The 16,901-nt window shown below is 44.2% G+C and overlaps 1 protein-coding gene across 1 annotated transcript in view; it reads left to right on the plus strand.

The window, feature by feature from the left end:
• Window positions 1-16,450: 16,450 nt before the first annotated feature.
• SLC35F1 (solute carrier family 35 member F1) overlaps window positions 16,451-16,901 on the plus strand; it is a 357,501-nt gene continuing 357,050 nt past the window's right edge. Inside the window, exon 1 of the mRNA XM_066591135.1 lies at window positions 16,451-16,809. Within this exon, the coding sequence (XP_066447232.1) occupies window positions 16,700-16,809 (110 nt within the window). The 5' untranslated portion in view covers window positions 16,451-16,699. The remainder of the gene's footprint in view (window positions 16,810-16,901) is intronic.

A 16,901-nucleotide genomic window follows, 5' to 3' on the forward strand; every position in this document is an offset into this window, starting at 1 on the left:
GCAGCGAGATTTCCGCCGGGAGAACCTTTGCTGCAAAACCCGCAGCGGCTTTGAAGCGGCCCAGCCGATCGCTCTTCCGCTGCGGCCGGAGCTCCCATAGAGAAGAGCGCGGCCGCAGCAGGAAAAAAAATGGACATGCTGCGGTCGGCAAATCCATGCCGCAGCGGCGGCTTCTTCAGGCTTAGCCGCAGCGGATTTGCCGTCCCGTGTGGACGAGATTTCTGAGAAATCTCGTCCACATGGCTGGCTAATCCCGGGATTAGCGGCTGCATGCAGATTTGCCGTGGCGAAATTCCGCATGGAATTTCCGCGGCAAATCCCCCCCATGTGAACCCAGCCTAAAGGTTCACTTCTGATAATGTAGGGCTTGCTTTTGATAAAAGGACCCTCCCTTTCCTAAAGTCAATATAGCAAGAAATCAAAAAATAAGTACAGTTGGACAGCTGATCTACATGATGATAAGGAAACAAGCATTATTGCAATTTTTCCAACAGGTGTTTGGGTAATCAGCCTCACTGTTTTTTGCCACAATATTTCGGAGATGTGTTTTGGCAATTTGAAAGCTGTTAAACAGTCAAGGACTTTAAATGTGGTTTTGTCGTGGGATGTCAACATTGCCACAAGCCAGCTTGTGATTTCTTATCTGCTTTATCACCTGGTCAAATGTAAGGGCTTTTGTAGTGAAATTGAAGCATGTAAGAACTGCTCAGCTTCGAAGCAGTAGACCATGTAAAATCCAAAGAGTGGTGCTACCAAGTCAGCGTTGCAGAACTTCAGCCGCCCCCCAACCACGGAAGACATCGCGTAAAACAAAACCAAGTTCTGTTAGCATTTTACTCCTATTTCATACAGAGGCATGTGGAATTTTCTTCCATCATATATGTAAGCTTGTCCCATTGGATGCCGCATTAGGGAAGAATCCTAGGGGATTCTCCTACATTTATAGTTATGTGATGATATACGAGGGGTTCTCAAAAGAAACAGGAATCTTCTTCTAGTTTGTCAGGGTGTTACTAGTACAGACTTCTATTGCTAGGTGAATGTCTGTGGAATCCTTCTGAGGCGGGATGCCAGCCGATGTTGTTGTACAGAGTAGTGGAACAAATTGCTGGAAGTAAATGTTTAAGGCTTTAATTATAACCAGCAAGTATATGTGTTTTGAGGTTAGTGAACCTCTTCCTCAGTAATTACTGAGAATACACATCTGAGTCCCTCCCGAAAAAACAAACTTTTTTATTCTTTTATCTTTGTCTATAAAGCAGTGTTACTGGGGAAGATTGAGTTTGGCTTCAGGGATTTTCTTTTCAACGGGTTACGTTTTTCACCAATTTTGTGATGGCTGATTATAATTATATATTGTTTGTATTGTAGCAACACAGGGGTTACTAAGTACGCCAAGGGTCACTTTTACTTCTCTGTTAGTTTATTCAATGTAAATTTTAGCAGAACAGAAATGTCTGGGTCTCCAGAAAAATGATAACATTTGCAAAGTCCTTTTAATTTAATCCTCCACAGTCCCCAGGAGGAGCAAGTAAGTCCTCAGCTGCCAAACAGTAACAAGTCCGTTCACCTTCACAGACCTGTAGTAGTCCAGAAGCGCAGCTCATCGCCATGCCGTAGCATCTCCAGACCTCAATCCCAGGGCCAGAGCTCCCCAAGCGTCCCGCTGGAACAACGCAGCTCTCCGTCTAGTCACAGCATCTCTCTCTGCTTACAACAGGAGTCCGTTTAACCAGAAGTCTGGTCCCAACATAAGTCTGGTTCTCCCAGACACACACACCTCTCTCCTCACTTCCACCTGTCTCTTTACATAGCTTGCTGGTTTAGGTGTAAGATCTGGCCTGGAGTAATGTTGGACCGATCTATATCACAGAAGCTAACAACCTCTGTGACATATATCTTCCATTCCATACCATACCTGTGGGTGTTTTTCCTTTTTCTCTGGCACCAGAATGTCTGTGTGTTACTCCCTACAGGCCATTCTCTATAGTGCACTTCTACGGTATGAATCAATGTTCCTTTTTTTATGTGAGAGGGATGGTGGACTCAGCATTTGTAGCACTGGGTCAAACAGTCAACCAAAGTTTTTATTTTAAAGTTTTGAAAAGTTTGCGTCACGATGTATAGAGAGAATGTCCTGATTCATGGCAAACAGGTGATTGGCTCTTCCATCATGATAACGCACCTGCCCAAACAGCGCTGAGTGTTTAGCAATTTAAAAAAAAAATGGCATTATGCCCTTGCCTCACCCTCCATATTCATCTGATCCGTGTGACTTTTTTTTCTCCTTGGATTAAAAGAGACCTCAAAGGAAAATATTTTGCTGATGTTGAAGACTTCAATAAAGATGAGGCTTTAAAAAATGCTTTGAGCAGTGGAATAAACCTGTGGACAAATGCATTGCTTTATATGGAGAGAACTTTGAAGGAGACCATAGTAGTATCAAAGAAGTATCAATAGTAGTATCATAGAAGTATCAAAATGTACAAATAAATAGATTAATTTTAATAAATGTATTTGTTACTTTTGAGTTACGCTTTGTACATTGTTATGGTAATACTTACCTTTCATATACTGAATACATTTGTATATGTTCATTGTCCTGAATATGAATGAATGAATATATGTATATGTATATATATATATATATATATATTTATATATATATATATATATATATATATATATATATACACACACTTTGTAAAAAAAATCAAGCACCTAGAAGGAGTTATTGTTTTGCTGCAAGACTTGGCATGCAGTTACATCTCATATTCGGCAGAGAAATGATTAGAGTTGTGGCGTGATTAGATGAACGGTGTTGCCATCTGAGATCCTAAGGCCAGCTTCACATGCGCGTATTTGCATTTGCAATACACAGAGAATGGAACCCATTGATTTCAATTGGTTCGTTCACATTTCCATATTCTGCGTGTGCATTTTAGTCTAAAAAAATACAGCATGTTCTATTTTTCTGCGTATTTGCACACCAAAGATTCCCCCATAGAAGCCAATAGGGGGGGCACAAATACATGTGCAATACATAAGGAGATGCATTAAACACTAATTGCACTGGAAAAAACACAGCTGGGACTAATTAGCCACTTCAATCATTGCGTTTATTTGAGGTGCACAAATGAACATGCCTTGCAAGGGCAAAAAGTACAGTTAAATATGCTGATGCGCATGCAAAAAGCATCATTCCGCAAAAACACAGTGTTCAGGCATACGTATGGAGCTGGCCTAAAAGTGGCTCCAGCCTTCGCCTATAAAAAAGCTTTCAGAGGCTACTTGTGAGTAGTGACCTAGTCTTCCGCTTGTGTAGAGCTTGTTGACCACTAGATGCCTCTACGTAGCAATCAAGAGAGTTTGAGAGGGGGCGCAATATTGGAATGTGAGAAATTGGATGGTTGTATCAACAAATTGCCCGCCACCTGGGCTGTTCTGATCATACTGTTAGGAGGTGTTGGGACCATTAGATGCATGAGGGCACGCACACAAGGCGACAGGCTCAGGACGCCCTCAACAGACCACCATTCAAGAGGATCATCTGATCAACAAGCACAAGTAACTACAACTTTTTCGTTGTCCACCATTCAGAGACAGGTGGCACCATCATTACAGGTCCCTGTGTCTGTCAGAACCATGTCCAGGTGCTTGGCTAAAGGACATTTGGCTTCACAGCACCCATTACATGTACTGCCTTTGACACCCACCCACTATCTCCTTTGTCTGCAGTGGTGTCATGAATTGCGTAACTAGCCTGCTATGGTTGGAAAAGGAGTTGTCTTCAACAACAAACCCAGGCTTAGTTTGGGCACTGATAACGAATGTGTTCATGTCTGGAGACCTAGGGATGAGAACCTCAACTCTGCCTTTGCTGTGGAGCAGCACATTGACCAGATTGCTAGAGTGGTGGTCTAGGGGGCCATCACATATGACTGTCGGTCATTCCTAGTAGTAGTACGAGGCACAAAGACAACTCAGTGATATGTTCAGGGCATCCTGCAGCCACATGTGTTCCTCTCATGGCAGGATTTCCAAGAGGCATTTCCAGCTGGATAATGATCGGCCTCACCCAGCAAGGTTGTTACAGGAATGTCTGGTTGTTAGATGTATCACCAATAGAACATGTATGGGTCTATCTGGGATGCCAACTTCAACAGCCTTCAAGCTTACATGATCTAGAGGCACAGTAACATCAAATGTGGAGTGATATGCTGCCAGATACCATATGAAACCTATATGTCTCCATGCACTCCAGCATCACATCTTGCATCCACGCTAGAGGTGGCCCAACAGGGTACTAGAGCCTCTATGCCCACCCGTATCACATCTTGTATCCAAGCTAGAGGTGGTACAACAGGGTACTAGAACCTCCCTTCAATGGGTCAGTTTTCTGAAATGCATTATCCTTTTGTTCTGATATTATAATCACTTACGTATATCAACATTACAATCACACAGAGAAAGTTTCATTTGATTCCAACAACTCCTCATTCTAGGTGGTTTTTGACAATAAGCATATATAGAGAGATATGTCTAAGGTCGTGCTCAGAAGAGCGTAACTTCATTGTGTATTACGCGCTCAATGTACCCATGCATAATAGGTAGTGAATGAAGGCAATGAATGCAGATTTATTTTTATTGATCCATTCACACTTGAGTAAATTTATTGTGTATGAGGCCTCATGTCCACAGGTGGGTCAGATTCCGCCCACGGGAGCTGGCAGTGAGATCCAACTCTGCCCGCAGTCATGGACATTTTCTTACTTGTCCAGATCCTGTGCAGGTCTTCTCCATCCCGGCCGGATCTTCTTTCTTCTACTCGGCGCATGTGCAGTATATATATATATTTTTAAGTCTCCTGATTTCCCGCTGTACGTCCGCAGTGTCAGCTGCGGGTGTGCCGCTGATCGGCCGGATTCCATTGACTTCAATGGAAGCCGTCCGTGTGGGATCTGCAGAAAAATGGAGCATTCTGCAATTTGTTTTCTGGACCGAAAGCTCCACAAATCAAATCTGCATTCTTTAATGTAATTGCAGATGCCCATGCATTACTATCGGCGGCCTGACTTGCGGATGTTCGTCGCAGGTGACTGCGCGGATTACACAAATCAGATCCGCCCGTGAACATGAGGCCTAATACCTGGCCTAAAAAAGAACGCAGCATGTTCTACTTTAGTGCTTATTTACAATAGCATAGGCACAACTACGCTCAGCAGCATGGAGCGTAGTTGTGCCTGAATGAGAAGAACCCCTTCGCCGACAATTCAAACTCCGCGCCAGAGTGCAGGGATTTCAAAAAAGAGGCAGGAAGTCAGCGGGTGCTGAATCTTCCCTGCGCATGATATTCACTGCAGCAGGTCCTATCTTTTCCTGGCTTTACAAATCACGTCCGGGAAAAGAGCTCGTGAAAACAAAACCACTGAAATCTAATAGAGATCAATGGTTTTATTTTGTCCCGTTATACGGCTGTGATTGTAAAGGTTTTATAAGGGGATAAAGGTACGTTCATGTGAATTTAGCTTTACCGCTTATTATGCACAATAGAGCACTATTGTTCTTTACGTCTGTTTACAAAAACGCTGTACATACGCAACTACATTGCATCTGTGCAGCATTTTATAAGCATGTTGCTAGAAAACAATACAAGAAAAGTAAAAAAAAAGAAGAAACCAGGAAGCCAGTGTAATACGCACCTCCACACTCCAGTAAAATGCTGCGTTTTAAACAAAGCCTTTTACTATTCGCCATGTGAGCTGGCCTAAATCTAGATATACTCTATATATACCATGTATATATGTATATAATTATTGCCTCTAGTGGCCAGCAGTTATTTATAGATTTGCTGTTTAATTCATATATTCATTTTTGTTTGCGTATGCATGGTTTGACATGCTGAGCAGACAGTCCCGAGGTGTAACTGCTCAGCATGGCAGACAAGTACATGGTAGCTAGCTGGTAACTACAGTACTAAAGGCTCGCTTGAGATATTCTGGAGTTGGCATGATTTTGGTGCTGAACTTTTCGCAGGACCACAAATTCCACTGCATCCTGGCAGAATAATTCAGCCCTTGTAAAAGAGCCCTATGTTGGTATAGAGGCTGTGTTGTCACAAATAATAGGCAGGGTGAATCTAATATGAATAAGCGTAGAGGCTTTTCCTTGCACCACACTTGATCCCTTTGTCTGACCTTTGGTGGATGATTTTGGTGTCATTGGCATAGTCACACCCTCACCACCATCATAAAATTGGAGTTTGGTATAGCGAGTGACCTGTGAAGGCAGCCCAAAGTTCCTATGTTAAGTGCATGGGCACGCGCCTGGGGACAGTGAAGCGTTGCTAAGCGAGCACGAGTGGGTGGTACTGAAGGGCATTGGGCAGTACTGAATGACACCGACAGAGGCAGAAAAATAGGCAAACAAACACAAAAAAACATTTTACAAACTTTTTATGTTTATTGAACATCGGATCAATCTAGTAAAATTGAATAAGCATAAGAAAAAGTATGCCATTGTGGAAAAGGTAAGTTTAGTGATTGACTTGGCATTAGAAGCACTCAAGAAATGCCTGATAAATGAGAACATTCAAACTTGTTCAACATCAACTATTAAACTCAGGTAGATGTACCAAAATCCTGTCAAAAACAGGTGAATGACATGATAGTTTGTGCCATTACAAAGTTTCATTTTTTCAGTTTAGCATAGACTGGGATATCAACTTAGAAATGTAGATGCCTTGTCTAGGCTTTAATGTTTAGGGACAAAGAATGTGCTGCCTTACTTATAGTCAAAATATGGGGGGAGGATATGTGGCAGGATTGGCGGAAAAGTGATGTAAGGCGTGTGCATTTCACCAAGGTACCTGGCTAATACAAGGCAGCAGGGTGTTACTGCAGAAAGGAGACTTAGTGTTTTCCTATTTGAGGTTTTTATGCAAAACCTGTTTAAAAGCTCCTGATTGTTGGATATGGGAAAGTTGGATGCGTCCCTCCTCCATATAAGCAACTAGGCTTAGTTCCCTTGAGTTAAGATCTTTTCTCGTGTATTTAGTGACCAGATGGCCTAAGGTAAAATTCTGGTTTTGTACTGTTTTCATGCCTGAGAAGGAAACAAAACCGATTGAGGCTAGTGACACCACATTTAATAATAATAATCTTTATTTGTATAGCGCCAACATATTCCGCAGCGCTTACATAGACAGGGAGAATACAGAAAGACAAAAAATACAAAAACTACAGAACCATGGTTACATAGTAATCAGTTGATGGAAACAGTAGGGGTGCGGGTCCTGCTCCAACGAGCTTACATACTACGAATAGTGGGGTGATACAGAAGGTAAATGGGCTGGAGATGTGCACAGTATGGCGGGGTGGAGAGTGAGGGATGCTATAAAGATAGACAATAGTCAGACATTTAGCCGTGTGACGACAGAAACGGTATGACTGCAGGAGCGGTTTATGATGGCTAGCAGGGATTGCAGTCAGTAGGTCAGGGAGCATGTTATCAGGCGGAGTACAGAGGGGTTTGTTTAAGGAATGTGGTATGCCTCCCTGAAGAGGTGCATTTTTAGAGCACGCCTGAAGTTCTGCGAGTCCTGGATTGCTCGGGTAGTCTTTGGTAATGCGTTCCAGAGGACGGGTGCTGCTCTGAAGAAGTCTTGGAGGCGGGAATGAGAAGTTCGAATTAAAGGGGCGCTCAGTCTGGTTTCGTTAGCAGAGCGGAGAGCCCGGGCTGGGTGATGGATTGAGATGAGGGAGGCAATATAGGGGGCGCTGCACTGTGGAGGGCTTTGTGGATGAAGGTAGCGAGTTTAAATTGAGTTCTGTATTTAACGGGCAGCCAGTGCAGTGACCGGCACAGGGCAGAGGCGTCCGAGTAGCGGCTGGACAGGAAGATGAGCCTGGCTGCCGCATTCAGGATGGATTGGAGAGGGTAGAGTCTGGTGCAGGAGAGGCCGATCAGCAATGAGTTGCAATAATCGAGCCGGGAGTAGATGAGGGCAACAGTAAGGGTTTTAACGTGTCCACAGTGAGAAAAGAGCGGATTCTTGCGATGTTCTTGAGGTGCAGCTGACATGTTCTGGTCAGAGATTGGATGTAGGGGGTAAATGATAGATCAGAATCGAATATGACCCCCAGGCAGCGGGCATGTTGTCTAGGAGTTATGGTGGTGCCACACACTGAGATAGAGATGTCAGGATGAGGGCGCTTAGTGGAGGGTGGAAATACCAATAACTCACTTTTAGAGAGGTTTAGTTTTAAGTAGAGGGAGGACATAGTGTTAGAGACAGCGCACAGATAGTTGGTGATGTTTTGGAGGAAAGGTGCAGAGATGTCACAGGAAGAGGTGTGTAGCTGGGTATCGTCAGCATACAGGTGGTATTGGAGGCCAAATCTCCTTATGGTTTGTCCAATAGGGGCTGTGTACATAGAGAAAAGAAGGGGGCCGAGGACCGAGCCCTGGGGGACCCCAACAGCAAGGGGAAGAGGAGGGGAGGTAGAGCCAGCAAAGGAGACACTGAAAGAGTGGTCAGATAGGTAGGAGGAGAACCAGGAGAGAGCAATGTCCTTTAGGCCAATGGAGTCAAGCATTTTACTGCAGTGGACTGTATTCTTAATGTAGCTAAAGTGCCGTCTATCCCAGAACACCGCAATTTTATAAGCTAACCTTTTTACAAATGATAATATTAAAAAATGGCTGAATAAAAATTGTGCATTGCTCTGGTAGAAGGGTTCAGCATAATGCAGATGGTCACAGAGAATCAATGTGAAAATAACATCAGCCATCTCTAGACAATGCATTACCTGCTTCATTAAGTCTTTGTAAATTAATTATCCTGATCTCTTTAGAAAGAAGTGTATTGGATCAAGCTACACAGAACATTATCTAACAGCGACCAACTGCTTTATTCAATGACATTAATTATCTCAATGTATGGAAAGCACAAAGTCTGTGCATACATGTACTGTACATCTTCCAATAGTTCACTAGCAGCTCTCCTTACATGTATCATTAGAAAATACTTGCATTGTTCATAATATAACAATTCTGTATCGTCTTTTCTTACAATTCGGTTTTGTACTCTTCCTCTATTATTCCTCCTAGAAATGTAGGAATAAATTGGCATCTGTCTGTTACTAGTTGGGGGAATGCTTCTTCTACACAGTCTAAGGCCTCATGTCCACGGGGAAAATCGGGCCCGCTACGGATTCTACATGTAGAATCTGCAGCGGGTCCCTCCTGCCCCGCGGACATGAGCGCTGAAAATACAAATAAATGAGAATAAACTCACCTCCCATCCGCTCCGTTTCTTCTCTTCGCGGCGGCGTCATCTTCTCTCGTCGCGGCCGGATCTTCATTCTTCGGCTCGGCGGATGTGCATGATGACGTCGGTGACGTGCCCCGCGCATGCGCCGGGCCGAAGCAAAATGATCCGGCCGCGTCGGAGAGAAGATGGCGCGGCGCCGAAGAGAAGAACCGAAGCGTGTAAGTAAAATATGATTTTTGTGTCCCGCGGATCCGGACGGCTTCCATAGGCTTCAATAGAAGCCCGCAGGAGCCGTCCACGCGGGAGACCCGCATGAAAATGGAGCATGGTCCAGATTTTTTCATGCTCCATTTTTTTTAAAATCACTTTTATTGACGATCCGCGGGTATTTATCTACCCGCGGGTGGTCAATGCATCCCTATGGGGTGCGGATCCGCAAGCGGGAGAAGAGTTAAAATCCGCTGCGGATTTTAATTCTTATTTTCCCCGTGGACATGAGGCCTAACAGTGTCCGAGCAGAACGGAATGTGTAGAGACATGCCCTCTTAATAAGGAGAATCACAGTTGTTAATTTATTCATAAATTTCCAGGAGGCATAACAGAGGAGTGATAGAAGGCAGAGTTATGAAAAAGATGCTTCAGAGTTGTTCTTTCACGAGGAATACAAATATTTACTAAAACAAACATGTCAAGACTGGTGACAGGTCCTCTTTTAGGTTATGGCTTTGGCATGGGCACAGGTTGTATAGCCAAAGATTGCAGTGTAGCCCTGTAACATTGCAAACTAGTGGATGTGAATGCGGTCGTGTTGTGGCTCCTGAGGTGTAACCTGATGATCACAAAAAATCAAAACTCACTGGATTTCTTAACTGTATGGTAGTATTATTCAGCCATTGCATGGTGGTGATATCTGGTCACTGTATGGCAGTGTTATCCAGCCATGCTATGGTGGTGCTATTTAGCCACGGTACGGTGCTAATATGTACAGCTAATCTATGTATACAGATTTTGGTGCAGTGTAATCCACCCTGTATGTCCCAATAGGACATGAGTCTTGTTGAGCACAGTCCACACCACTGAACACTAGGACTTGGTTACGTACTGAGTAACAACGCCGAGTGTAAATGAACGGCTTTTATATTTGTCAATTATGTCATTGATAACTATTATTTTAAAGGCATCAAAATGGATGATCAATATTAAGCCATAATGTTATCATTGATCTCTCCTTTAATAATACTGACCAGTAATCATTAGATTTTTTCTGACACTACTGAATCATGGTGATAGTTGGTGAATAGAAATGGGCCTTTACATGGTGGTGGAGTAATTTCTGCATAAGGCACGGTGAGCTGCATATGCAGTCCTGCTTTTTCACATCTGTTATTGGGGCACTGGTAGTTTTCCCATCTACAATGGTAGTGATGTTTGTATGTTTATGTCCCCTATCTATGTATCAACTTACTGATATGTTTGTAGCTTATTTTTCCTTGATATTTACTTTTATAAAAACAACAAATCCTGGGAGATCTGATTTGAAATGTCTTCTTCCTGCACTGACTCATAAGTGTGTGTGGCTGTGATGTACAATGCTTTCATGGAGTCACAGTCTGCATTTTAAACTCAATCAATATGTCGGATTGACCACCACTGGTCTAAATGAATCTCTGGGGTAATTATGTTGTTAAGGCCCAGTTAGACACAACAATTATCGCTTAAAATTTGCTCAAAGGCCATGTTTTGAGCGAAAACCATTGCATCTAAACGCTCTACTATCGTGCATTTTTTGTGCACTATTCGTTCATTGCTGATTTTTAGCAAGTTAAATGTCAGACTAATAGATTAGTAGAGTTGGAAGGGACCTCCAGGGTCATCGGGTCCAATCCCCTGCTCAGTGCAGGATCACTAAACCATCACAAATATTTGTCCAGCCTTTGTTTGAACACTTCCATTGAAGGAGAACTCACCACCTCCTGTGGTAACCTGTTCCACTCATTGATCACCCTCACTGTCAGAAAGGTTTTTCTAATATTTAATTTGTGTCTCCTCCCTTTCAGTTTCATCCCATTGCTTCTAGTCTTTCCTAGTGCAAATGAGAATAGGGCTGATCCCTCTGCACTGTGACAGCACTTCAGATATTTGTAGACCGCTATTAAGTCTTCTCTCAGCATTTGTTTTTGCAAGCTAAACATTTGCAGCTCCTATAACCGTTCTTCATAGGACATGATTTGCAGACCGCTCACCATCTTGGTAACTCTTCTCTGAACTTGCTCCAGTTTGTCTATGTCTTTTTTAAAGTGGGGTGTCCAGAACTGGACACAGTATTCCAGATGAGGTCCGACTAAGGAAGAGTAGAGGGGGATAATTACCTCACATGAGCTATACACTATGCTTCTCTTAATACACCCCACAATTGTGTTTGCCTTTTTGGCTGCTGCATAACATTGTTGACTCATGTTCAGTCTATGATCTATTAGTATACCCAAGTCCTTTTCACATGTGCTGCTGTTTAGCCCAATTCCTCCCATTCTGTATGTGCTTTCTTACAGATGTAGGAATTTGCATTTCTCCTTGTTAAATACAATTCTATTAGTCGCTGCCTACTGTGCAAGCTTTTCTAGATCTTTTTGAATGCTCTCTCTTCCCTAGTTTTAGCTATCCCACCTAGCTTTGTGTCATCAGCTAATATCGTCAGTTTCCCATTAATTCCCTCCTCCAGATCATTTATAAAAATGTTGAATAACACTGGGCCTAGGACAGAGCCTTGTGGTACCCCACTTGATAGATTCTTCCACTTGGATGTGCAGCCATTTATGACCAGTCTTTGAGTATGATCACTCAGCCAGTTGTGAATCCACCTAACATTTGCCTTGTCAATCCTATATTTGGTCATTTTTTCAATAAGTATAGTATGAGATACTTTGACAAATGCTTTACTAAGATCAAGATATACTATATCCACCACATTTCCCTGATCAATCCAGTCTGTGATACAGTCATAGAAGGAAATTAGATTCGTCTGGCATGACTTGTTTGTTACAAACCCATGAAGATCTTTCCCGGTATAGAAGTCAGGCTCACAGGCCTGTAGTTTCTTGGATGCACCTTCTTCTCTTTTTTGAAGATAGGGAAAACATTTGCCTTTTTCAAATCTTTTGGGACTATTCCTGTTCTCCAGAAATTTTCTAAGATTATGACAAGTGGTTCAACAATTACTTCCGCTGCTTCCTTTAGTATCCTAGTTCTCAGCGGGACACTGCTGATAGCATTCTTTCAGCTATTATCCCGCTCTGACTTCTCTGCGGGGTACCAGCTGAAAGCGCCAAGAACAAAGCAGCTGTTTGCATATAAAAAGAAGCTGCTGTTCTTGGAGCTCTCAGCGGTGTCCCACTCTGCCTTCATTTACCTCTTAGGTAGCTAATTAGCTATTTAAGAGTTTATGCAAAGATGATTGCTCAAAACTGTCACTCAAACTGTTGTCCCACTCCTGCAGTCCCGCTCTGCCTGGAAAAGTCAGCATGTACACAACAGCGTATAACTGTTTTCAGAAGGCTGCGCACGCGCTCTGCCATAGAGATGAATGGGAGGTGTGTGTGCACAGCTTTCTGTAAACAGTCAAGCTGGTGTGCACACACTGATTTAACCAGAGTTAAGGCCCATTTACATGCAACAAATATCACTCAAAATTCATTCAAATGATGGCCGGATCAGTATAAGAGCTTATTCAGACAAATGGATTTTACATCATTATATTGAGAGCCAAAACCAGGAGTGGAGAGGAAGTATAATGGAATGATTTGCACATCTTGCATATTTTGGACCTGCTCCTGGGTTTGGCCCTCAAAATACTGATGTAAAATACTTTTGTCTGAATTACCCCTCAGGCACAGCTGCCCGGACACCCTATCATCTAAACTATAAGCACTGTAGCAGGGCGGTGTCAGACTAGCCTGCAGAGGGTGCTAGATGAGTATTCTGACACCTGCTGAAGAAGTAAATGGTTAACACTGATGGGTGTGGCAGGATTTGGTTGCATAAAAGCCAGTTCCTGCAAGAAGCAAGGGGGAAGTTACAGCTTAGCAGTGCAGGCTGCAAACGGGGTCCAGTGTGGACCAGTTGGGTCTGTCACCCAGTCTGAAAGAGGAAGAGATGCCCTCCAGACGCCCCAGAAGGGGTTAGTGACAGAGCCCTGTGGGTTGTGAACCCCATGCTTTTGTGGACTGCATATAATTCACGTTATTGTATGCTGTAAATAAAGGCTCGCAGGAGCCAGATTTAAAGAAAAAACTTCTGTGGCTGGAGCATATTTCGTGTGAGGTGGCCATTCCGGTATCACAAAGTGGGGGATCCTGTTGCAAGCAGACCCCAACTCGCCTCAGCACCATAACTTAGTTTATATTACTTGTAGTTCATGACAGGTTCTTTTGAAAATAACTCAGAAATTCCAGCATGTAGTGATAAAAAAGTGATTTTGAAGCTACTCCATGCATTCCTATGGACATTGATAACAAAGCAATTTTTTGTATTGAGATATGAAAGGTTTCAGAGTAGCCCTAGCCTGAGCGGTAATTGACCTCTGGTGCTTGAATAGATTGGGGCAGATAGAGATCATGGTGGGAGCAAGGTTGTCAACTATTTGTACTGTAAATTTCTGCACAGTACATAAAAATATGACATGTTTTTCCTCTGACCGTAAAAAAAATTTGTGGTGTCCATTATTTTTTTTAGGTCGGCAGTGAGCATGCATATTGCTGTGTAGGGCAGCAATTTTTTTTTTGCGCATGACAACGTAACTCATGCACGCTCACGCTGTCATTACTTGTTTCTTTTTTATTTCGTGTTCTGTCGCTTACCAACGTTGCATGTAAACGCTGCACATATGCAATCTAATTGCGTATCTACACCGTTTATTAGGCACCCATAGAGAACAATAGGGCTCTATCGCGTGTGATACAGAATATGCTGCGTTCTTTTTTTTACGCGCATATTATATGCAATAAAGAATGCTAGTGTGAGCAGGTCTATGAAAATCTATGTACTGTCTTTGACTCCATTCACCGCGTATTATGCGATTAAATTATGCTCGTTTGTGCCTGCCCTTGAGGTTCCTTCACACTGGCGATCGCGGCAAAGTTATATTTTTGTTCAGGCGATTTTGGAGCATCAGCGTTGCTTCTTCCTGAGAAAAATTGCGCATCGCATCACTGCTGCCCGCAATTTTGGAGCATGATAGAATTGTGCAAAAGACCATAAAAGATTCTAATGTTAAAAACGCACCACACAAAAATCGCAAGTTCTTGTGTTGCGATGCAATAAAACGGAGGCTCCTTAGGGAAACATGAAGGATGAAAAGAAGCAAAATACAGAAAGATAGGGCAGACAGTAATTTTCAAATCTCGCAACATTGCATGAGTGAAAACATCGCAGATGTGAATGAAACAATTGAAAAGCATAGGTTTCATAATTCTGCGTTTTCATTTGCTCTCACATCACGCGATTTTATCGCCAGTGTGAAGGTAGCCTTAGGCCAAAGGCCGGATTAGCATTGTGGAATGCGGAGTGGGCGTCCCCCCCGGATTCAGACGCGAATACCTGCCATAGCATGCATGTAAAAGTGGGTTTCCATATCAATGATCGGAAATCAATTGCGATTTTCCACTCGCAGGGAGAAAATTGCAGCATGCTCTATTTTGAGCCGGATTCTATGCAGGCGGCTTCCATTGAAGTATATGGAAGCTGTCCATCATGTCGTCCTTCTGCAATCATCATTGCGAAAAGGCCGTGGGATCCGCGTCATAGCCGAGCAATGGCGCAGTCACATCTTCACTGCGCATGTGTCCCGGCCAGCACATCCACAGTACAGAAGAAAAAGCATCCATATAGGTACGCAAGGCTAATCCGCTAGGCGCCGGGTCGCATTTTGCTGTGAGATCCTGCATGCGGAATCTAACCCGGCCGTGTGCATTTGGCCTTAGGGCTCCTTCACACTGGAGAGAGCGACGATATAGGGTCAGGAATCATGGCCAGATATCGCCCTCACCATCCATGTAGAAGCTGTGGATGCCAGGCGTTTTCACGTGGAAACAGCCTCGCATCACTGTGGTGATGAAGGAATCCTCCGACACAGCTGTCACAGCCGCGCAAGAGGATCGCGGAGTCCTCCCATTATTTTCAATGAGGCCGCGGGCCCCCTAGAGGGAATTTGGCGGTATCGCAAAAAGATAGAACTTGCTGAAATTTTTTTCCAATGCAGGAAAACATCATGGGTTTCATATCTGTGCGTCTCGCAACGCACACATCTTACACAATTTTCACGCCAGCAGGAAGCCAGACTTAGGCCAGTTTCATACGGGCAATAAAATCGCGCACATAAAAATGCAGATTTATGAAACCCACACTTTTCAATGATTTCTTTCACATTTGCAATGTTTTCACTCATGCAATGTTGCGTGAAAAAAAAAATGCAGCCTGTCCTATCTTTCTGCATTTTGCTCTTTTTTATTGCCCATGGAGCCTTCGTTCTATCACATCGCAAGCATCATAAACGGTTTTCGTGTGATGCGTTTTTAACATTAGAAAGTCCTATTTTCTTTCTCGCAAGAAAAAGCAGTGCTGATGCTCCGACATCTCATGAGCAGAATTGGCATATTGCTGCGATTTTCTTGAGGCGACATAGCGATCGCCCGTGTGAACCTGGCCTTAGTCTTTATACTTTTCCAATGTGCTCATAAAGAATATTGTCTGTCCCTGATTTTTGGATAAAAAAAAATGGCCATAAAAAAGGGAGAATCAGGATGACAATGTGGTGGGGGATTTTCAGAACAATAGTATGTGCGAGTGGTACAATGTGCTGCTTCCAGGGAACAATAGATGTAGCAGCAGCAGAACAGATCCGGCGCCGTTGCGCCCCCCCCCCCCCTTATCCCCCAGCAGCCGGCTATGGGGGCGGCGCCGCTGTCCAGCAGTGACAGGTGCTGAATGCCGCTCAGGTGTCCGCGCTGCCCAGCCAGGTGGAGACTACAAGTCCCGGCATGCTATTGGCCATTACCGCTTGCCGGTGAAGCCAGAGCCCCCTGTCTGGCGCCCTCTGCTGCTCTACGTAGGGCTGCAGTGTAGAACGTGTGCCGAGGGGAGCACAGCCCACCAGCCCTGCAGATCCTCGCACACCTCCCTCATCCTCCGCCGCTCATACACTCCGGCCACCCGGGCTGCACGGAGCGCACCGCACTCATCAGCACTGGAGAGAGCTGCGGGGCTGCAGCGCTCACCTCCACTCACCACCCCGGAGCTCTCTGGGCTCCAACCAACTGTGTGACTTGTCCTGCTGCCATCACTGAACCTGTGGCTGCGACCCCCGGTGCCCGCCTCCCCCAGCAGTGTCCTGGCTCCCAGAAGATGCGCCCTGCCCTCTGAGACTGAACAGCAATGACTCCCGAGCAGGCAAACCATGTTGTGTCCACCATCGAGAACCTCCCCGCTGAGAGCCTGGCCGCCAGCCCCGGCCCTGTGCAGAGGATGAGGAAAGTGTTTAACAGGTGAGGAGCTGACAACTAGTGACAAAGTGACAGTTAGCAGTCTACCCACCACACAGCATCTCATACACTATATGGGGGGTTGCAATGCAAGT

Source organism: Eleutherodactylus coqui, chromosome 1 (assembly GCF_035609145.1).
Source record: "Eleutherodactylus coqui strain aEleCoq1 chromosome 1, aEleCoq1.hap1, whole genome shotgun sequence".
Taxonomy (NCBI): Eukaryota; Metazoa; Chordata; class Amphibia; order Anura; family Eleutherodactylidae; genus Eleutherodactylus; species Eleutherodactylus coqui.